General features: G+C 44.1%; 1 protein-coding gene across 3 annotated transcripts in view; it reads left to right on the forward strand.

The window, feature by feature from the left end:
* Positions 1-21,710, forward strand: part of TUBGCP2 (tubulin gamma complex component 2) — a 79,663-nt gene extending 57,953 nt beyond the window's left edge. For all 3 annotated transcript variants that reach the window (XM_074958605.1, XM_074958607.1, XM_074958608.1), the window contains 5 exons: positions 5,368-5,488; positions 7,400-7,543; positions 8,945-9,073; positions 19,413-19,576; positions 21,410-21,710. In XM_074958605.1, the coding sequence (XP_074814706.1) occupies positions 5,368-5,488; positions 7,400-7,543; positions 8,945-9,073; positions 19,413-19,576; positions 21,410-21,524 (673 nt within the window). In that variant the 3' untranslated portion in view covers positions 21,525-21,710. The remainder of the gene's footprint in view (positions 1-5,367; positions 5,489-7,399; positions 7,544-8,944; positions 9,074-19,412; positions 19,577-21,409) is intronic.
* The last annotated feature ends 1,243 nt before the right edge of the window (positions 21,711-22,953 follow it).

The following is a 22,953-nucleotide window of genomic DNA, read 5'->3' on the forward strand; positions in this document are numbered from 1 at the left end:
AGCGTAAACAATTTAGGCCTCAGCCCATGACACGACCATACCAGGGGCAGTCTAGGCAGGACCAGAACCATAGGCATCCCAGAAATCAGAACCACCATCACCAAACCCCAAATAACAGGGGATTTGGGTCATCCAGGCAGCCACCAGGCCCTGGGCAGACCTTTTGAGGATGCGCCCGAGAGCGTTATGCCAACCTCTCAACTGGATCCTTCTTTCATGTTTTCGGAATGTCTGTCCCATTGCTACCGAGCATGGTCCCAAATCACCTCAGATTGTTGGGTCCTCTGCATGGTAGGAGTGGGATATTCTCTCAAATTTTCCTCACCCCCTCCCTCCCGCCCCCCTTCCCTGTCCCTCTTCGGGGACCCTTCTTACGAGCAACTTCTCGTCCTTGAGGTACAAACCCTCCTATCGGTGGGGGCTGCGGAGGAGGTTCAGCTGGAGCTCAGGGGAAAGGGGTTTTAGGTATTTCCTAATACCAAAAGCAAAAGGGGGCTTCACACCCATCTTGGACATGCACAATCTCAACAGGTTCATTAAGAAACAAGTTCTGAATGGTTTCTTTGGCCACTATCATCCCCTCCCTAGATCCAGGAGATTGGTATGCTGACCTTGTCTTGAATGATGCATACTTCCACATTGCCGTAATCCTGTCCCACAGGCACTTCTTAAGGCTTACAGTCAGGAGTTCCCACTACCAATTCACAGTACTAGCGTTCGGCCTATCATCAGCACCTCAGGTGTTCACCAAATGTATGGCCGTTGTGGCCACTTTTCTGGGAAAAGGCAGGTTCAGATATTTCCTTACCTAGACTACTGTCTAGTCAAGGGCCGGTCCAGAACACAAGTGGATCAGCATGTCTCCCTCATAAGATCCACCTTCAACGCATTGGGCCTCTTCCTAAACACTCAAAAGTCACCACTCACCCCTACTCAGAGAATAGAGTTCATAGGGGCAGTGCTAGACTCAACACAGGCCAGAACGTTCTTGCCTCAATCCCACTTCCAGGCCATTCACAACATCATACAGGACCTCAAACAATTCTCTGTAACCACAGTAAGGAGTTACTTAAAACTCTGCATCTTGCACATATGTAATGCAACATGTGAGGCTCAGACTTGGACCTCTCCAAGCTTGGCTAGCATTGGTGTATCGACCAAACAGGCACAGTCTAGACATGGTGGTTACCCTTCCACCGGAGGTTCTCATATCTCTTCACCGGTGGCTCGACCTGCAGTTGGTATGTGCAGGGGTTGCATTCTGCAAACCTTGTCCATCCCTATGTCTGACCACTGACGCCTCAGCCATTGGGTGGGGGGCACACCTAGGGGAGAACAGAACTCAGGGCCTCTGGTCTCAGGAGGAACTGATGCTTCACATCAATGTAAGGAAGCTCAGGGCAGTCACATCAATGTAAGGAAGCTCAGGACAGTCCAACTGGCATGTCAGGCCTTTCGTCCTCTCCTGGAGGGCAAGTGCATATTGTCCCTGACAGACAATACAACAGCAATGTTTTATATCAACAGACGGGGGAGCACACTTCTCTCCCCTGTGTCAGGAAGCCCTCAAGCTCTGGAAGTTCTGCATAGCACACTCCATACCTTTGGAAGCGTACTTTTGGAAGTGATCCGGGTATCTACAGGCCTGTTGGTTTGACATCTGTAGTATGCAAGGTCTTAGAAAAAATTTTGACGGAGAAAGTAGTTGAGGACATGGAGGTCAATGGTAATTGGGACAAAATACAACATGGGTTTACAAAAGGTAGATCATGGCAAACCAACCTGATTTCCTTCTTTGAGAAGGTAATAGATTTTTTAGACAAAGGAAACGCAGTGGATCTAATTTACCTAGATTTCAGTAAGGCGTTTGATACCGTGACACATGGGGAATTATTAGTTAAATTGGATAAGATGGGGATCAATAGGAAAATTGAAAGGTGGATAAGGAACTGGTTAAAGGGGAGACTACAACGGGTCCTACTGAAAGGTGAACTGTCAGGCTGGAAGGAGGTTACTAGTGGAGTTCCTCAGGGATCGGTTTGGGGACCAGTCTTATTTAATCTTTTTAATACTGACCTTGGCACAAAAAGTGGGAGTGTGCTAATAAAGTTCCGGATGACACAAAGCTGGGAGGTATTACCAATACAGAAAAGGACCGGGATATCCTACAGGAAGATCTTGGGTGACCTTGTAAAGTGGAGTAATAGTAATAGGATGAAATTTAATAGTGAAAAGTGCAAGGTCATGCATTTAGGGATTAATAACAAGAATTTTTGTTATAAACTGGGGACTCATCAGTTGGAAGTAACAGAGGAGGAGAAGGATCTCAGAGTATTGGTTGATCACAGGATGACTATGAGCCGTCAATGTGATGTGGCCGTGAAAAAAGCTAATGCAGTCTTGGGATACATCAGGCAAGGTATTTCCAGTAGAGATAAGGAGGTGTTAGTACCCTTATATAATGCACTGGTGAGACCTCATCTGGAATACTGTGTGCAGTTCTGGTCTCCCATGTTTAAGAAGGATGAATTCAAACTGGAACAGGTACAGAGAAGGGCTACTAGGATGATCCGCGGAATGGAAAACCTGTCTTATGAAAGGAGACTCAAAGAGCTTGGCTTGTTTAGCCTAATCAAAAGAAGGCTGAGGGGAGATATGATTGCTCTCTTAAATATATCAGAGGGATAAATACCAGGGAGGGAGAGGACTTATTTAAGCTCAGTACCAATGTGGACACAAGAACAAATGGATATAAACTGGCCATCAGGAAGTTTAAACTTTAAAATTAGAAGAAGGTTTTTAACCATCAGAGGAGTGAAGTTTTGGAATAGCCTTCCGAGGGAAGCAGTGGGGGCAAAAGATCTATCTGGCTTTAAGATTAAACTTGATAAGTTTATGGAGGAGATGGTATGATGGGATAACATGGTTTTGGTAATTAAATATTCATGGTAAATAGGCCCAATGGCCTGTGATGGGCTATTAGATGGGGTGAGATCTGAGTTACCCAGGAAAGAATTTTCTATAGTATCTAGCTGATGAATCTTGCCCATATGCTCAGGGTTTAGCTGATCACCATATTTGGGGTCGGGAAGGAATTTTCCTCCAGGGCAGATTGGAAGAGGCCCTGGAGGTTTTTCGCCTTCCTCTGTAGCGTGGGGCACGGGTCACTTGCTGGAGGATTCTCTGCTCCTTGAAGTCTTTAAACTACGATTTGAGGACTTCAATAGCACAGATATAGGTGTGAGGTGTTTTTTTGTAGGAGTGGTGGGTGAAATTCTGTGGCCTGCGTTGTGCAGGAGGTCAGACTAGATGATCATAATGGTCCCTTCTGACCTTAAAATCTATGAGTCTATTTTCCAGGGTTGCAGAATGACCTAGCAGACCACCTCAGAAGGTCTTTTCACAATCACGAGTGGTCTATCCATCCAGATGTAATAAACAATATCTTCCAGTGGTGGGGAGTTCCCCAGATAGATTTGTTCGCCACAAGGGCCAACAGGAAGTGTCTACAGTTTTGCTCCTTCCTGAACCACAGCCCGGATTCACTGGCAGATGCATTTCTGCTTCCATGGAAGAACTGCCTGTTCTACGTATTCCCTCCTATATTGTTGATTCACAAGATCCTCCTCAAAATCTGGAGCACTGGAACCTCAGTGATCCTAGTGGCACTGTCCTGGCTACATCAGCATTGGTACGCCATGCTACTGGAGCTAGCGGTAGATACTCCAATCACTCCACCGCTTGTTCTGGACATCATCACTCAACATCACAGAAGGCTTCAACACCCCAATCTCGAGTCTCTCCACCTCACGGCTTGGAAGCTGCATGGCTGAACCTGCTAGCGCTCACATGCTCAGACCCCATTAGAGAGGTTCTTCTGGGTAGCAGAAAACCTTCAACCAGAGCGACTTACCTAGCCAAATGGAAAAGATTTGCGATTTGGTGCTTGCGGAGTCGTATCCCTCCAACACAATTGTCGGTCCCCTTTATCTTGGACTACCTCCTAAAGCTGAAACAGCAGGTTTTGTCTCACTCCTCGATAAAGGTTCACCTGGCTGCCATCTCAGCTTTTCACCCAGGAAAGCATGGATGCACCATCTTCACTAACGAAATGGTGCGGTGGTTCCCCAAGGGGTTGGACAGGTTATATCCTCATATTCGGTGGCCCACCCCACGCATGGGACCTTAACTTGGTACTCTCGAGGCTGATTGGGGGCCCCCCGTTTGAGCCCCTAGCGACGTGCTCACTTCTCTACCTTTCCTACAAGGTGGCTTTTTTGGTGGCAATAACATCAGCCAGAAGGGTGTCCAAGCTCAAGGCTCTCACATCCGACCCCCCATATACCATTTCTTACAAAGATAAGGTGCAACTGCAACCTCACCCGGTGTTCCTCCTGAAGGTGGTCTCAAATTTCCATGCCAATCAAGACATATTCCTTCCAATCTTTTTCCCGAAACCCCATGCTAGTAGCCACGAGCAGAGGCTCCATTCCTTGAATGTGCGGCATGCATTGGCCTTTTATGTTGAATGAACTAAGCCGTTCCGCAAATCAAACCAGCTGTTTGTTGCGGTAGCGGACAGGATGAAAGGCCTCCCAGTGTCCACGCAAAGGATATCATCATGGATCACATCCTGTATCTGGGTTTGCTACAATCTCGCAAAGGTCCCTGCCCCCTCTCTGGCTGCACACTCCACCAGAGCTCAAGCATCTTCATTGGCCTTCCTGGCCCTGGTACCGATCCAGGAGATACGTAGAGCGGCTACGTGGTCTTCGGTCCACACCTTTACTTCACATTACGCCATCACCCAGGAAGCCAGGGGCAATGCAGTGTTCAGCAGGGCTGTGCTTCAATCAGTGATTCCATAAACTCCAGCCCCACCTCCTAGGTAAGGCTTGGGAGTCACCTAATTGGAATCGATTTGAGCAAGCACTTGAAGAAGAAGAAAAAAACGGTTACTCACCTTCTTTTAACTGTTGTTCTTCGAGATGTGTTGCTCATATCCATTCCAAACCCACCTGCTTTCCCCTCTGTTGGAGTATCCGACAAGAAGAAACTGGAGAGGTGGCAGGTCAGCAGGGCCCTATATGCGGTGCCATGAAGGCATGACTCTAGGGGGCTCCAGAGCTGACCCAATGCGTGCTGCTAAGGGAAAAACCTTCTGGTGAACTGTGCATGCAGTTCACAGGCACCTAATTGGAATGGATGTGAGCAACACATCTCGAAGAACAAGTTACGAGAAGGTGAGCAAACGTTTTATTTCCTGTCTTCTGTGTGGTTGTCTTCAGTTGTGCTTCACCTGCCTCTCTAAAGTCAATTCCCAGTGCCAGTTCCATCTCTGAGCTTGCAGCTTGTTGCCTCTTTCAGGTTTGCTGGTGCTTTCACACTACGACAGCGGATGCTGAATTTTGTACAGAATATCCAGTATTATATGATGTTTGAAGTGATGGAACCAACATGGCATATCCTTGAGAAAAACTTGAAATCGGTGAGTTTAGTGGTTTGACCTGTGGCCAGATGGACAAGAGTCCCAAGTCACCGAACTGTTACTCTTATCCCTCTTGTTTAAGAAAAAAATCAGATTTCAGTTACTTAAAGTAAATATTTAAATATACCGTTCTCCAGAAAACAGTTACTGTGTTCCCCACACTTACTGCTCCAGAAGAGATTGTTGGGAATTCTTTAAGTGCTGTTCCTGTGGTGATAACACCAGAAGCCTGACAGTGCTTCTGCCTAGAAAAGAAAGAAATTTGAGGAGGAGCAGCTAAGGGGATCCAGACAAGAGTTTTCCAGACGTACACTTGTCTTACTCCCCATTATTTTATTGCCTTCTTAGAAGTCTAGATTGGAGTGACTCTCCCTAGCAATGTTTCCCTTGGCGTGTGACTGTTCCAGTGGTTGAAGTTTACAATGCTAGTTTGATTTTTTTTTGTATGTCTTTGTGCACCAGCACTTGCTAGGAGAGTAGTTAACTCCTGAAGAAGAGTTTGCAACACACACTTTTGGGTGTGGGAGACTCACAAAAGTAGCTGTCTTTCTTTCCAAAATGTATTCCTCCAGAGGCTGTTGCTGTGCAGGCAGACATTTCCAGGGCTAAAATTGTTGGTCTCACCACACCACAGTTGTGCTGACTCTTCTTCATCACTTCCCATCTCTATTATTAATAAAGGCTTTTCCTCTCTTAGAACCACACTTTTCTCTGTGCTCCAGCTCCTGCTTACACCACCATGTGACATGGTGCCAGCAGTGACTGGATCCCATCTACCAAGAGAGAAGAAAATAACAGGAACAGAAGAAAGATTGCAGCTCTTTGCATGGGGGGAGAATGGTCCCAGAGTACTGGGATGCAAAGGTTTTAGACATACCCAGGAATCACTGATACAGAGCTTTTGCTGACTCTCTGACTGTGACTATCACTAATAATCACTCTGACTTCTTTTGTATGTTCACTCAACTCTGCCTGAGGGTCCAGAGGACTGGACTGTTGGTCAGGAAGATTGGGTGACATATACATTGCTTTTGTTTGTTATGACAGTCAGTTATGAAACAGAATAATCCTAATCACTAATTTGCTATTAAAGGCATATATATAAGTTTTGTAAGGGAATTGTCACCAAGGGTTTAGACCTCCCCAAGCATCTGGGCAAAACTTCCATTGATTTCAATAAGGCATATATTGCACTACAAGTTTGGAGCACAGAACTAGCTCTTAATCATACTTTGGGACTTTTTGGGCCAGGTTTTCCCTACCTGGTATTCCATGAATTAGGATCACTGAGATTTAGAAATGACAGGAAAGGGCAGCCCCTTTCAGTCTAATGTTCTGCATTGTGCCAATCTCCCCCTGTTTTCACCAAGCACTCTCATGAAAAAGAGCTCTGAAATGGAAAAGGAACCCCTTGGCATAAGGAAAGATGGAACCAACGTCCCTGACTCATCAGGGAACGGGGTTTATCCCTATTCCATTCCAGTTCTGGGAAAGGTTGTGCTTTTGACCCTTGTTGGCTCTGAGAAGTATGAGCAGATGTCTTGGATGTGTTTGCTGTAATACCCTTCTCATGACTCAATTTGCGTTTTTAATCTCTGCACATCTTGAGTCAGTGTAGAGTTTTATCTGAATGTAAACTTGCCATATCAGTTGAGATGACTAAAAACGTGTAAAACCCTACAGAAACAGTTAGCATTTCCCAATCTCATTTTGTTCCTATAATGTATTTCCTGTCTGAGTTTAACTTTACATTTTAAGCACTATGATCTTCTCAATATCTCATAGCAATTTTACATTTTCTTTTTCCATTAATTTATTTCACATCACTAACCGATATTTTAAATCTCTGGTAGCAGGTTAGTGTGAGGAACTGGTTGATGTGTTGTTTATTGTTGTGTTTTCCTATAACAGGCTTCCAATATTGATGATGTCCTGAGCCACCATACAAGCTTTCTGGATAACTGTCTAAAGGACTGCATGCTAACAAATCCTGAGCTGCTGAAGATCTTTTCCAAGCTGATGTCTGTTTGTGTCATGTTCACAAACTGTATGCAGGTATGGGGCCTCCCAGCACACACCAGAGTGTTTGCAGCTGCTCAAAATGCCACTTCCCTCTTCTCACAGTGCCATTTCTTTTGACTTGCCCCTGTCTCCTCCCTCTGAAATACTTTGCTTCTTTCACTGGCCTCTTTAGTTTTCTTTTTACTATTCTGGCAGCTGCTTTGGCAGGAAGATGATGACTGAAACATCCTACTCTAGGGAAAGTTTGATTTTATGTTATTCTTACAAGAATACTGATAGTTTAGTATGGATGAGAATTGACTCGTAGTGCTTGTAAAGAATATAAAAATGGCCATACTGAGTCAGGTCAATGGTCCATTTAGTCCAATATCCTGTCTTCCACCAGTGGCCTCTGCCAGATGCTTCAGAGGAAATGAACAGAACAGGGCAATTACTGAGTGAACCATCCTCTGTCATCTAGTCCAGTTTTCTGGCAGTCAGATACTTAGGGACATCCAGAGCATGAGATTGCATCCCTGACCATCTTGGCTACTAGCCATTGATGGACCTATCTTCCATGAACTCACCTAATTCTTTTTTGAACACACTTCTACTTTTGATCGTCCCATCATTCCATGGCTGCGAGTTCCACTGGTGGACTGTACATTGTGTGAACAAGTACTTCCTTTTGTTTGAAACCTGATGCCTATTAATTTCATTGGGTGACCCCCTTGTTCATGTGTTCTGACGCTTCAGTCTGCGACAGTTCCTCAGATTTGTCATCTATGCCTGATTGGTTGGAAGAGTCAGCATGAGTCCTGTTAAACCCAGGAGCAGCAGCATTCAATGGCTGCTCAAAGCATTCGCCCACAGCTGCGATAGTTCCTGCACCTGTTTGTTCCCAGCCTTGTTCTAATCTCGTTCCTCCTTGAACCCAGCCTTCTAACCTAGTGGTTAGAACAGGAGTCGGTAGTCAGGAATATTCAGTTGTGCATTGTGCAAGTTCTTTGTATATATCTGTCATTGCATCTCAGCTCTAACCCTCAGCACCCCAGGCTCTTCCTTTCTGTCCTCCTCCCCAAAACTCTGCCAGTGCACCACTGTACTGATCTGCAGCACCCTTTACTGTTCCAGTTGTGGGCACCCCCAATGCACCTCAGTCCTGACCTGTAATACAGTTGTGTCTGCCTATCATGACCCAGCACTGGTGTCTCATGCATAATGATATTGTGTTTTAGCGACGTACACAAATAGGCAGTCTGATGGGAAACACTAACTTCATCGCTGCCTTAACCAGGATTTGATCCCATGTACCCTGCTGCTATGGAAGAAGGCTTTTGTGAACTATTGAAGCTCTAAAGTCCTGCCTGAATTAAAACCAGTTCTTATGCTTCATTTTAACTATAGAAATGTGGCTTGACGTTTACCATGTTTTATCACCTACTCTTCCCACAGAGATTTACCCAAAGCATGAAGCTGAATAATGAAATGGGCCGGCTTACATTAGAGCACGGCACAATGTTGGGCCCACCAACAGAGCAGGAGCGTGCCGAGGAAGTTGTGAAGAAGCAGCTAACTAATAAAGTAAGGCACACACTTTTAAGAATATATATTTGCTTGTTCTTAACTGGCTAATTCTTCCTTCCAGACAGCACTTTGGAAGTCAGGTTTCACTTATTTCTACCTTTCTTCCATTGCACTGAAAAAGCCATAGAGGTACTTCACAATCATCCAGCCAGCAGTGTGTGCTGTTCCCATTTGGTAACAAGGAGGGAATAAGTGTTCTTTAAACTAACCAGCCAGGCTCCTTTAAGTGTGAACTTAAAAGCTTGTGTAAATAAATACACTCAAAACATTCCTCAAAGAGCGACTTCATTCTGAGAAATGGCCCCTCAAGGTTCCATGTCTGTTATGCCCTTACACATGCCTTTGGTGAATTCAGATCAAATGTGCTCAGGTTACAAGAGAAAAAAAATTATTTTTCTAACTGCTAGCACTACAAGCTCAGCCAAGGCTCTGACAGTCAGGCTGAGCTTTTTTCTTCTCAGGGATGGTCATCATGCATAAAGGTTCTGCAAGCTTCCAGTGATAGCCATGCAGCTCTGTTCTCTTCAGTGGGTTTGCATAGTGTAACTGACTGGAACTTAATACACAATTCTGATGCTAGAGGAAAGGAACGGAATCCAGCTTTCTGTCAGTCGTACCCCTACAGAGCCAGCCTTGTCAACAGGGATAAAAAGCACTGAATGCTTACTTTAGTCACTAAAGTCAGCAGATCTACCTCTCCATACACACATGGAGTGGGCCTGCTGAGTAAGGGACACTTCCACACAGCAGCTGTTCAGCACAGATCCTTGCTGAGATACAGACTGGTTACAGACTCAGTGTTACAAATCCACGAATACCTCAGAACAACACATTTCCACTAATGCCTGCCTTCTCATTTCACCACAAGTGTTCTTTGAGTGCTTGCACAATGCATTCCACTCTTGGTGTTTATGTGCCCAGTTCAAAGTTGCCAGAAATTTTTCCCTCAGTGGTATTCGTTGGGTTGGCTTGAGCACCCTCTGCTGCCATGTGCCACTAGCTTTGGTAAAAAGCTCCTAGCCAACCCTGCGCTCCCTCAGCTTCTTTTTGCCAACCATGATGGTCTCTGGAACTATTCTTCTTGCATTTGCAAGTTCTCACAGTTGATTTTGTTCTTTATGTATTGTGAATAATTAATCACTAGTAGTAAAATTACAGTTAGATTTTCTGTTTGTTTGCTTTTCCATCAATCCCTGGTGCCAAGAGATGCCTTGGTCACTGTGCTTCAAACCCTGTGTTTCCTATAATAAGTCTATGCCCATGAGCAACCCACAAGCTAGTTGCTTGAAGTGCCTTGGGGAAGCTCATACTGGGACCTTTGCCAAATTTGCAAGGACTTTGAGCCTCACACAAATAAAGATCAGGAAGCCCGGCTAAAGTTTCTGCTCATGGAGAGGGCACCGAGACCTCCATCTGAGCCAGACAGACAGAATCAGCACCAACTGCTTTGGCATCCTACCATGTCAGAGTCCTGGTACCAATCCTAGTGCCTAGGAAGAGGCATAAAAAGCAGACTGCTGAAAGGGGGCAATCTACATGAAGTCTGCCAGGTATGGGGATCAGAGTAAATTGCACTCTAAACCCAAGCGCTCCTCTGCCTTGATATCATGGAAGCCGGCACCTATGCAGGTACTGTCAAGTCTGGAGCCAGAAGAGACTCCCATATCTGCAGCACTGCACCGATACCAACACTCTCAATACCAACATTGCCAGAGGTGTTTGCAGCTGCTAGTGATCTCCTCTTGCTGTCAGTAATGGTGTTGCTCGCAGTACAAGAGTCGTCGCTTTCAGTGCTGGCGGACACGGGTGAACTGGTTGGATCATTACAACGCATGGTACTGGACCAGTCTCATGTACCCATGACAGCTTGCCCTTCAGCATCATCAAAGGGGAAACTCATGATGCTGGCCTTGCTGCAGACCTCTCCACCTTGGCACTGATCGCCAGCACAGTCAGGAGCTGCACTCCTGTGGCCACCAGAATGAGAATTGTCCTCTTTTGAGTCGGAGATTGGGTCCTACTCTTCCCAGTTTCAAAGCTGCTCTTGTTACTCTTCCAGACATTTCTACCCTTCCATGGTTCCAATCACAGGAGCACTATCAAGTGGTTGGCCAGGAGGTCACTGGGGTCCTATGCCAGTCTAGAGGCCCTTTTGGAACCTGTGGGGTTTTCCTCTAGTTTCCAGGATGCATTCCAGGCACTTCTATTTGTTGGCCTCAGAAAGGTGTCCTGCACCTTCCCACGGGGGCAGCACCTCTTCCCAACTCTGGTACTGAGCCCAGTACCAGATTCCAAAACCAGGTTCAACAGGACCCCATAGATAAAGAAGGGAAGGAAGAGCATCCACAGCCAGTGCAGGCCTCCTTGTCCTCCTCTCCTGACAAGGCAGTCTCAGTCAAGGGCATCTCACCTCCCCCAGATGACTATAAAGCTCACCTAAAGTTGTTAAAGGGAGTAACCTTAAATCTGGGCATACAGATAGAGGTAGTAAAAGATTTCCCCCCACAGCCTGGAAGGGTTTCTACTCCCGTTATTTCCTAATCCTGACAGCCAAGGGAGGTCTCAGATCTATTTTAGACCTGCATCAACTTAACAACTATCTCAAAAATATAAAGTTCTGCATGGTCCTCCTGGCATCAATTATTCCTTCTCTGGATCCCAGGGACTGGTACGCCACCCTTGATTTAAGAGATGCCTCCTTCTATGCCTCAATATACTGTGGGCACAGAAGGTTCCTCAGGTTTGTAGTGAAGCAGTCACATTACCAGTTCACAGTGCTTCCATTTGGCCTGTCTGCAGTTTCTCGGGTATTCACAAAATGTATGGCTGTAGTGGCGGTGTTCCTGAGGGGATTAGGAGTTCAGGCCTACCCTTATCTGAATGACTGACTAGTCAAGGGCTGGTCCAGGGCTCTGGTTGTGTCCAGTGTTTGACTCATCCAGTCAACATTCAAGGCCTTAAGCCTATTGATCAATGCAGACAAATCTATACTTTGTCTGGTACAGAGGATAGAGTTTATTGGTGTGTGTTAGACTCTATCCAGGCGAGGGTGTTACCCCCCCTTCCCCCAAGTTACAATTCCAGTTGGTCCAATCCCTGGTTACACACCTCAAATGTCATCCAATCACAACAGCCCAAAACTATATAAGGCTCCTGAGCCGCATGGTCTTGTGCCCACAAGTGGTACAACATGTGAGTCTGTATCTCATACTCTTCCAGACTTGGATGGTCTCAGGGTACTTGCCAAGCCATCTTCCTGTGGACATTGTATTCACAGTTCCTTCCTGGGTTCTTTGTTTCTCTGAATTGGTCTTTGGATCCTCTCAACGCTTGTGTGGATGTTCCCTTCATGCCCCCTTGACCGTCAATGACTCTGGTCTCAGACACGTTAGTGCTAGGATGGGGAGCTCACTTGGGGCCCCTCAGAACTCAAGGTCTTTGGTCATTTACAAAGATCTCTCTTCATATCAACATTAGAGAGCTCAGAGTGGTTAGTCTTGCCTGTCAGTCATCCCTGCCTCATATCAGAAGGAGAAACCTATTTGTTCTGACAGACAACACCGCAGCCATGTTTTACCTCAACAGGAAGGGAGGAGCTCGCTCATCCTTCCTTTTTCAGGAAGCAGTTCATCTATGGGAATTTTGTATAGCCCATTTAGTCTACCTTAACTCCTCTTACCTTCCAGGGGTGCAGAACGAGATAACAGATCACTTGAGCAGGTCTTTCTTTAGTCATCACGAGTGGTCTGTTCGCCTGGATGTAGCCAGAGGCATATTCAAGCAGTGGGGGACTTCCCAGGCAGACCTATATGTGAACAAGTACAACAGAAAATGTCATCAATTCTTCTGCTGTCAAGGCTGCAGTCTGGGTTCCATCGCAGACGCCTTCCTGCTACCCTGGACAATAAAGCTTTATTATGTTTTACCCCCAATTCCAATTGGTGTGCCCACACCAATACGGTTCTCCACTTGACTTGATCTCTTAGTGGTGACTCCAATCTTACTTCTGTTGCACCTGGATTTGATCACTCAAATAGATAATAAATAAAAAAAATAATGCAGGCAGACATCCAGCAACAGAGGGGGGCTATCCAGTTTATTGCACCCAATGCAGCATGTATGGTTACCTGCCCAATGGGCAGGTGGCATATGTGTTCATTTGGTGCAAGGAGCTCCTGGCTCTCAGAGACTGTGTACGGGCTTTGGAGCCCAGAGTCGCTGATCTGGAAGAGCTAAGGGAGACAGAGAGGTACATAAATGAGACACAGTAGACTAGTCCCACCCCCAGTCTGACAGCCTCTGTGCTGTTGAGGAGGATGAAAGTCTCAGGGAAGGAGAACATCCAACTGGAGCAGAGGGAAATAATCCCATAGTTGGGACCCTCCTTCCAGATGTGGTATCCTCTCGCACTGAGGATACCTCTCTGGGGAGTGGGGGGAGGAAGTCCAGTTATTAGGAAGAAACGGGTATTGGGTGATTCGATCATTAGAAACATAGTTGGCTGGGTTTGCGATAACCTGGAGAACCGCATGGTTACTTGCCTACCTGGTGCAAAGGTTGCGGATCTCTCGAGACATATAGATAGACTTAGGTGGAGTGCTGGGGAGGAGCCAGTGGTTGTGGTACGTGTAGGTACCAGTGACATAGGGAAGGATATGAGAGAGGTCCTGGAGGCCAAATTTAGGCTGCTAGGTAAGAGATTGAAGTCCAGGACCTTTATGATAGCATTCTCTGAAATGCTTCCAGTTCCACATGCAGGTCCGGTTAGACAGGCAAAACTGCAGGGCCTCAATGCATGGATGAGACGATGGTGTAGGGAGTAGGGGTTTAGGTTTATTAGGAACTGGGGAAACTTTGGGGAAAGTGGGAGCCTATACAGGAAGGATGTGCTCCACCTAAAGCAAAATGGAATCAGATTGCTGGCACTTAAAATTAAAAAGATCGTAGAGCAGTTTTTAAACAAAGGGCTGGGGGAAAGCCTACAGGTATGGAGGAGCACGTGATTCGGACAGAGACATCCCTTTGGGGAGGATCTATTAATGGAGATTCTCTATGTCCGAGTAAGGAGGAGAGGATGGAAGATGATAAAATACAGGTAGGATCTGATGAGAATGAAAAAATGAAAAAAGTGCCATTCAATTGTATCATATAATGGCAGACAGCTAAAAAGTGATAAGTTCTTAAAGTGCTTATATACAAATGCTAGAAGTCTAAATAATAAGATGCGTTTACTGAACTGCCTTGTATTAAATGAGGATATTGATATAATAGGCATCACAGAAACTTGGTGGAATGAGGATAATCAATGGGACACAATAATATCCGGGTACAAAATATATTAGAAGGACAGAACAGGTCATGCTGGTGGGGGACTGGCACTATATGTGAAAGAAAGCGTAGAATCAAATGAAGAAAAAATCTTAAATGAACCAAACTGTACCATAGAATCTCTGTGGATAGTAATTCCATGCTCTAATAATAAGAATATAACAGCAGGGATATATTATCAACCACCTGACCAGGATGGTGATAGTGACTGTGAAATGCTCTGGGAGATTAGAGAGGCTATTAAAATAAAAAACTTAATAACTGGGTATTTCAACTATCCCCATATTGACTGGGTACATGTCACCTCAGGAAGGGATGCAGGGATAAAGTTTCTTGACACCTTAAATAACTGCTTCTAAGAGCAGCCAGTCCTGGAATCTCACAAGAGAGGCAATTCTTGATTTAGTCCTAAGTGGAGCACAGGATCTGATCCTGGACCGCTTGGTAATAGTGACCATAATATAATTAAATTTAACATCCTTATGGCGGGGAAAACACCACAGCAGCCCAACACTGTAGCATTTAATTTCAGAAAAGGGGACTACACAAAAATGAGGAAGTTAGGTAAACAGAAATTAAAAGGTACAGCACCAAAAGTTAAATCCCTGCAAGCTGCATGGAAACTTTTTAAAAACACCATAATAGAGGCTCAACTTAAATGTATACACCAAATTAAAAAACTGTAAGAGAACCAAAAAAGTGCCATCATGGCTAAACAACTAAGTAAAAGAAACAGTGAGAGGCAAAAAGGCATCCTTTAAAAAATGGAAGTTATATCCAAGTGAGGAAAATAGAAAGGAGCATAAATTCTGGCAAATCAAGTGTAAAAATATAATTAGGAAGCCGAAAAAGAACTTGAAGAACAGCTAGCCAAAGACTCAAAAAATTGTAAGTACAATAAAAAAAAAATTGTAAGTACATCAGAAGCAGGAAGCCTGCTAAACAACTAGTGGGGCCATTGGACGATCGAGATGCTAAAGGTGCACTCAAGGACAAGAAGGCCATTGCGGAGAAACTAAATGAATTCTTTGCATCGGTCTTCACGTCTGAAGATGTGAGGGAGATTCCCAAACCTGAGCCATTCTTTTTAGGTGACAAATCTGAGGAACTGCCCAGATTGAGATGTCATTAGAGAAGGTTTTGGAACAAACTGATAAACTAAACAGTAATAAGTCAGCAGGACCATATGGTATTTGCCCAAGAGTTCTGAAGGAACTCAAATGTGAAATTGCAGAACTACTAACTATAGTCTGTAACCTATCATTTAAATCAGCTTCTGTACCAAATGACTGGAGGATAGCTAATATGACTCCAACTCTTAAAAAGGGCTCCAAAGATGACAACGTCCCTCGCCAAAGGCTCTTAAGCAAAGTGTGCTGTCATGGGATAAGAGGGAAGGTCCTCTCGTGGATTGGTAACTGGTTAAAAGATAGGAAACAAAAGGGTAGGAATAAATGGTCAGTTTTCAGAATGGAGAGAGGCAAATAGTATTGTCCCCCAGGGGTCTGTACTGGGACCAGTCCTATTCGACATATTCATAAATGATCTGGAAAAAGGGGTAAACGGTGAAGTGACAAAATTTGCAGATGATACAAAACTGCTCAAGATATATAAATCCCAGGCAGACTGTGAAGAGCTACAAAAGGATCTCTCAAAACTGGTTGACTGGACAACAAAATGGCAGATGAAATTCAATGTTGATAAATGCAAAGTAATGCACATTGGAAAACACAATCCCAATTATACATATAAAACGATGGGGTCTAAATTAGCTGTTACCACTCAAGAAAGAGATCTTGGTATCATGGTTTATAGTTCTCTAAATACATCCACTCAATGTGTAGCTGCAGTCAAAAAAGCGAACAGAATATTGGGCATAATTAAGAAAGGGATAGGTAATAAGACAAAAAATATCATATTGCTTCTATATAAATCCATGGTACGCCCACATCTTGAATACTGCGTGCAGAGGTCGTTACCCCATTTCAAAAAGGATGTATTGGAATTGGAAAAGGTTCAGAAAAGGGCAACAAAAATTATTAGGGGTATGGAACAGCTTCTGTATGAGGAGAGATTAATACGACTGGGACTTTTCAGCTTGGAAAAGAGACTACTAAGGGGGGATATGATAGAGGGCTATAAAATCAAGACTGGAGTGGAGAAAGTAAATAAGGAAGTGTTATTTATTCCTTCTCATAACACAAGAACTAGGGGTCACCAAATGAAATTAATAGGCAGCAGGTTTAAAACACACAAAAGGTATTTTTTCACACAACGCACAGTCAGTCTGCGGAACTTTTTGCCAGAGGATGTTGTGAAAGCCAAGACTAAAATACAGTTCAGAAAAGAACTAGGTAAGTTCATGGAGGATAGGTCCATCAATGGCTATTAGCCAGGATGGGCAGGGACGGTATCCCTAGTCTCTGTTTGCCAGAAGCTGGGAATGGGCGACAGGGAATGGATCGCTTGATGATTACCTATTCTGTTCATTCCCTCTGGGGTACCTGCCATTGTCCACTGTCGGAAGACAGGATACTGGGCTAGATAGACCTTTGGTCTGAACCAGTATGGCTGCTCTTATGTAATACCACAGTCAGCTGCTCCCCCGAACCTGTGTTCCCTTCATTTAACAGCCTGGAAGCTCCATGGCTAAATCCCAGAGAACAAGCTTGCTTGGAGCAAATTCTCCAAGTCTTACTAAGCAGTAGAAAGCCCTCCACCAGGGCCACCTAGCTGTCAAAATGGAAGCGGTTCTTAGTCTTGGCTTCCCAAACCGGAGTCTTGCTGATGCATTCGTCCATCCAACATATACTGTTTGCTACACCTGAAACAGCAAGGCTTAGCAATTTCCTCTGTCAAGGTTCACCTGGCAACAATATCAGCTTTCCACCGTTGTGTGGATAACGGTTCTGTTTTTTCAAATGACATGACAATCAGATTCCTTAAAGGCCTTGAAAAGTTGTATCCTCAATGAAGAGAGCTTGTCCCTCCACCCTTGGGACTAGAGCCTGGTCTTGTCTAAATTTATGGGACCATCATTTGACCTTTTAGCAATGTGCTCCTTACTATACCTCCCTTAGAAGGTGGCTTTTCTAATTGCCATCACTTCTGCTAGAAGAGTCTTGGAACTCCATGCCCTGACTTCGGAACCTCCATATACGGTCTTCTTTAAAGATAAGGTATATTTACACCCTCCCCTGAGTGTCCTTTGTAAAGCAGTTTCAAATTTTCATAGCAATCAAGCAGTCTACTTACCGGTGTTATACCCAAAACCTCACAGAAATAGGAATCAACGACTACACACACTGAATGTTACATGAGCTCTAGACTTTTACATAGACAGGACTGAACCATTTCAGCAGTCCATCCAACTGTTCACAGAGGATTTTGTCTTGGATAACTTCATGTATCCACGCTTGCTATGAACAGGCAGGCATTTGGCCACCAAGTAACCTGACTACTCATTCCACAAGATCTCAAGCATCCTTAGCGATGTTCTTAGTGCAAATCCCTATCTAGGACATTTGTAAAGCAGCAAGCCGGTCATCGATGCACTTTTTCCCATTACACCATCACCTATTATTCTAGGGATGATGCCAAATTTGGTTAAGCTGTATGTATGTGAACTCTGATCCCTCCAGCTTTATTACTGCTTGGGAGTCACCAAGAGTGGAATGCACATGTGCAAGCACTTGATGAAGAAAAGACGGTTTTGAACCTTTTGTAATTGTTGTTCTTCGAGATGTGTTGCACATGTCTATTCCACGACCTACCCTCCTACCCCTCTATGTCGGAGTTTCTGGAAAGAAAGAACTGAGGGGGGCTCAGGGTCAGCTAGGCATTTTATAGCAGTGAGGGAAAAATTGCTGGTAACGGTGCATGGGGCACACAGGCACTAAGAGTGGAATGGATCAAGTGCAACTCATCTTGAACAACAATTACAAAAGATTAGTAAGCATTTTTTCATGTCATTTTCCTTCTTCCTCTGTGGTTTAATGAGAGCGCTGATCCTGCTAAACATGTACATTGTTACCCAGCTGCAGCAGAATTATGTTGCTTACAGCAAACATTGGTCTTATTACTTAGTTCTGAACTGTTTTCATCAAGGGCAGTGGGCACTAACGCGTGGGTTCTTTGTGGCTCGGGTTCTTTCACATCTCCAAAGTAGTATCTCGTGGCAAATGAACCAGTTAGTGTGTAGACTGTTAGACCATTTCCAGCCCATCCCTTTTGAGACTAGGACACCTGGCTTTGTTTATTTCCTTTCTGTGTATATGTATGCTAACTTCTCTCACCCTGCAGCTCACAATCTGCCTTCTGCTAGGCTGACACACCATTCCTGCAGACAGCCACTAGGGGGCCACGAAAGAGCAGTGCAGTGTAAATGCTGGAAGGTGGTCTGCTGGACATTCCCTGCCTGTGTTGTTTGCCTGATGAACCTGTCTCGTGTACAGCAGCACGTAGCATTTGAAAACAAGCCACCCACAGGATCCTTCTGATCATAGTACCTGTGATGAAATACTGTAGAGATCAGTTAAAGCCACACTACTACTGAAGATAAGAAATGCTCTTAATGTTTATTATTGAGAAGGGAGATATGTCATCAGTGCCAGGCTTTGATCGGGCATGTTCTAGAGGCAGAATAACACAACTCTAACAGGATCCATTTCAGACCTTTGGATTGTGTGTCAAACCAGCAGGGCAAGATTTTTAAACCCCCAGGGCATGATGTCTTCTCAGTGTCGGTACCTTGCCCAGGGAGCATGCTCTAGGCTTGGGTCTCGCAGCATACCTGAGGGGCAGTATATAGAATTCATTTCACAACTGTTCATCCTGTTGTATGCCGCATGAGAAAAGGTGCGTCTGGGATGGAGCAGTTTTGAAATTTTATGTCAATATTCTTCCATAGAAACAGAAGTTTGAAAAAACAAAAGAGAGAGTCCTTGTACAGTGTGTGTCTGGTTGACACCCAGAACCACTCTCGCTTACTGTGGCCTCCTCTTGATAGCTTTTAGCAGAGCATGCAGACGCCTTCCAACTAACATCTGGCTTCGAGGCAACTATCAACAAGTTTGACAGCAATTTCTCAACACATCTCCTGGACCTTCTGGATAAGCTGAGTGTTTACAGCACCAATGACTGTGAGCACAGCATGATCAACATCATCTACAGGTGAGCAGAATGGAACTGTCTCCTAGTAGCACAGGAAGGAAAGAGTCCAACTCTAGACCAGACTGAAATTTGTTCTTTATTCCTTTTTTGTGGTATCATGGCAGCCAGCTGTTCTATCAGTGTAACACTGGAATAGCAAGAAGCTTTAGTCAGTAGTTCAGCATATAGTTTTTTTTAAATGTACTTTTGCAAGAAATAAAGTTGGGGAAGTGGAGGTTCTTTTTTAAGCTATTGCAAATCCGACTTTGTAAATGATGCTAGTCTCACTGTATTTGGTCATAGCCTTGTCCTATGTCACTGAAATGACTATACTTGGGAAACTGACTTACCCGCTCCATGCCTCAGTTTCTCCATCTCCAAGATGGGGATAATAGTGCTGCCTTTGAAATGCTTTCAGATCTACGCATGAACAGCTACTATAAAAGTGCCCAGTATTATTAGTAACACTGGGTCTTTAAGATCTCTCTGCAGCTACATTGCAACATGGTGAGAAATGTGTAGGGCCTACTGAGGCACTGCCAGTTTCTCATCCCTACAGGGTATGCACTGGGAAATCCTTCTCAGTTGAGCTTGGATGAAGTGCATCAAACAGAAGTACCTCTCACTCTATGCATTCCTGCCAGTATTTTTTTCCCCAGAGGAACTGAGACTGTTGTTGCTGTTGATGTCCACTGGTGGCAAGCCATGTACAGTACTGGGCTGGGGTTATTTTTTAATGAGAGAAGATTAAAATTAAATGAAATCCAAATATGTTAATATCTGGAAATTCTCAACTAAGGCATCAAACAATTGTAGGATTAAGGGGATGAGTGAGGATGGAGCGGGGCAGAGAGACTTGGCATTCCTAATCTGATGTGTCACAGGAGGAAAAGCAGTGAAGTTACAGCCTAGGATACTTACCAGCTTGGACTTAAAAGCATGGAAATGTTCCTTGTATTAACATTTATAAGTTGAAATAGCTGCAGTTACAGAATTGATGGGCAGATGTAAGATGCACAGCCCCAGTGAGCCATAGGCTGTAGCTTTGATTCACAAAGCAAGAATCCTTATTTTAAAGTGTATAGTCTTGTTTTTTCTCTTCAGGAGACTGTGTGTTTATTGCTCATAGAAGTAATTTTAAATGGCTAGTAGTAGCCTGTAACCAAAATTTATAATACCCATTTGTTACTCAGAGACCCTTCCTAAAACACACTGCTTTGCTTGATGTTTCAGAATCATTTTTCCCTAACAATAGTAGAGACTTGGATTAGTAACATTCAGTTTTACAGCATAGTCCAGACTGAAGGTTGGGAGATCTGGGATCTATTCCCAGTTTTGACACTGACTTGCTATTTGGCCTAGTGCAAATCATGCCAGCCCTCTATGCCTCAGTTTCCCCATTTGTAAAATGGGGCTAATGCTGCCTATCTTCCTTTGTAAAGTACGTTGAAAGCTTCAGACAAAAAGCCTTATAACTTGCTTTTATGGCATATTTGTGATGATTCTGTGTTAAACACAGGTAAACAATGTCAGAAAAGTCTCCCAGAATCAACATTTTCATTTACAAAAATTCCAATTTTGGCAAACTCTGATTTTCTGAAATTCCAATATGCTTCCACCCCTGAGCCATTTAGATAACTGGAATTTACCTCTATAAGGTATAAATACACTGTAAATCATAAATAATGGTGGTTATGGTGAATTTTAGGTGTATGCCCAGGAATTTCTCTCATTTTTACTATGGAATTTTGAAACCCTTAAATAGCATTTGAAGCCTGTTACCACTTCTCTCTGTTTTCACACTTCTGGGCCATTTTTGGGAAGACTATTGAACATGAGTTTGCTTTCCCCTAGACTGGATTTCAATGGATTCTACACAGAGCGGCTGGAGCATATTTCTGCACAGAGGAGTCAGAAAGGAGTTTCCGAAGCTCCCCTTCTTCCCAGGGTTGTTGTATCCACCCAATGACGCTTTTATGTTACATATTTTAGATGCTGCACCTTTCACATCAGAATGCAGTACTCTTGCCCAGTTGTATCTGTGAGTAGTTTGCACTTTAAACTCCATAAAAGCTGGAAAACAGCAGTCGTCTAGTAAGATAGTGTTTGAGCTTCTGAAATCTAAACGTGGAAAGGATTTTTGTCACTTCTGAGATACTTCTGTTAACTTTTTTACCAAATATTAAAACTGTGTGTGTTGTATTATATATAAAGAAATAAAACATCAGAATTATTTGGTCTCTGTTGACCTGAACTTACAGCTCACTTCAGTCATTCTGGGTGACTACAGCTTGGTCATCTTATATAGTTCTGCTAATTCACACATAGAGATGTAAGGTAGTTCCGTGTTGTGACTTAGGGCTTGAAGAAAGCTCGCTGAAGCCCAGTGGAGTCCCTCCATTGACTTAGGTTTGGATCCAGGCCCTTTTTCAGTGTCTGTCTGCGATTGTGGCATAGATGCCAGAGCTATGCAAATAACAGACTTTCAGTTCACTGTCCAAACTGAAAAATGGAAAGAGAAATTCACTTTCAGATGACCTGAAACAAATTTTTGGTTTTTGGCAAACTGAAATATTTTTCTTTTGGATTAAACTAAACTTTTTGTTCCATTTTTTAGTTCAAACTTTTTAAATGAAATTGAAGTAAAATTCAAAACAAAAGGTCATTTTGAATTTTTGACCAAAATAGTTCAGTGAATTCCATGTAAGTTTGCAAATGTTTTGGTTGACATGAATCCTCATTTTTCATTGGGTGGGAAAGTTGGGAGAGGTTCATCTGAAATATTGTTCCCAGGTCTAATGGAATCAGAACATCTGTCTGAGGCTCAACCCACTCATTATTCAAGTAAGTAATGTTGTTAGGTTGGGAGGAGTGACCCAGAGAAATGGCAGAGCTCATCATCTCCATCCCCTACTACTCAGGATTGCACATTGAGGGGCTCCAGTTATCTAGGCCTTTGTCAGCTCCGCAAGAGACTATGGGCATGTACTCCACATAGGGCTGCTCCTCAGGAGTGTTTGTGTATGCCATGTGTAGGCAGCTGCCTATGCATGGCAAACACAAGGCTGCCTGCAGTGCTTAAAGAGCCCTTATGCTCTGTGGGTTTGCACTGTAGTTGTTTTTCAGGTGTAACTCAGGGTGTTGGATTTGACCTGTAGAACCCTATATGGTTTTGGTTCTGGCTACATATTCCCATTTCCGCAGAACCCAGATATGGTGGCCTTCAGGGCATTCTCTTTTTCTGGGATGGCCTAACAAGGGGAGGCTGTTTTTCCTCACAATAGGTTCATTAGTTGAATAATTGATGGCTCTGACTGCAGCCTTAGGCTTATAGGAACCATCACTTCCATCACCAGATCAGGAAAGGAGTGTCTTTTCTTTCCACTTCTCCTCTCATC

This window comes from Natator depressus, chromosome 7 (assembly GCF_965152275.1).
Source record: "Natator depressus isolate rNatDep1 chromosome 7, rNatDep2.hap1, whole genome shotgun sequence".
Classification (NCBI taxonomy): domain Eukaryota; kingdom Metazoa; phylum Chordata; order Testudines; family Cheloniidae; genus Natator; species Natator depressus.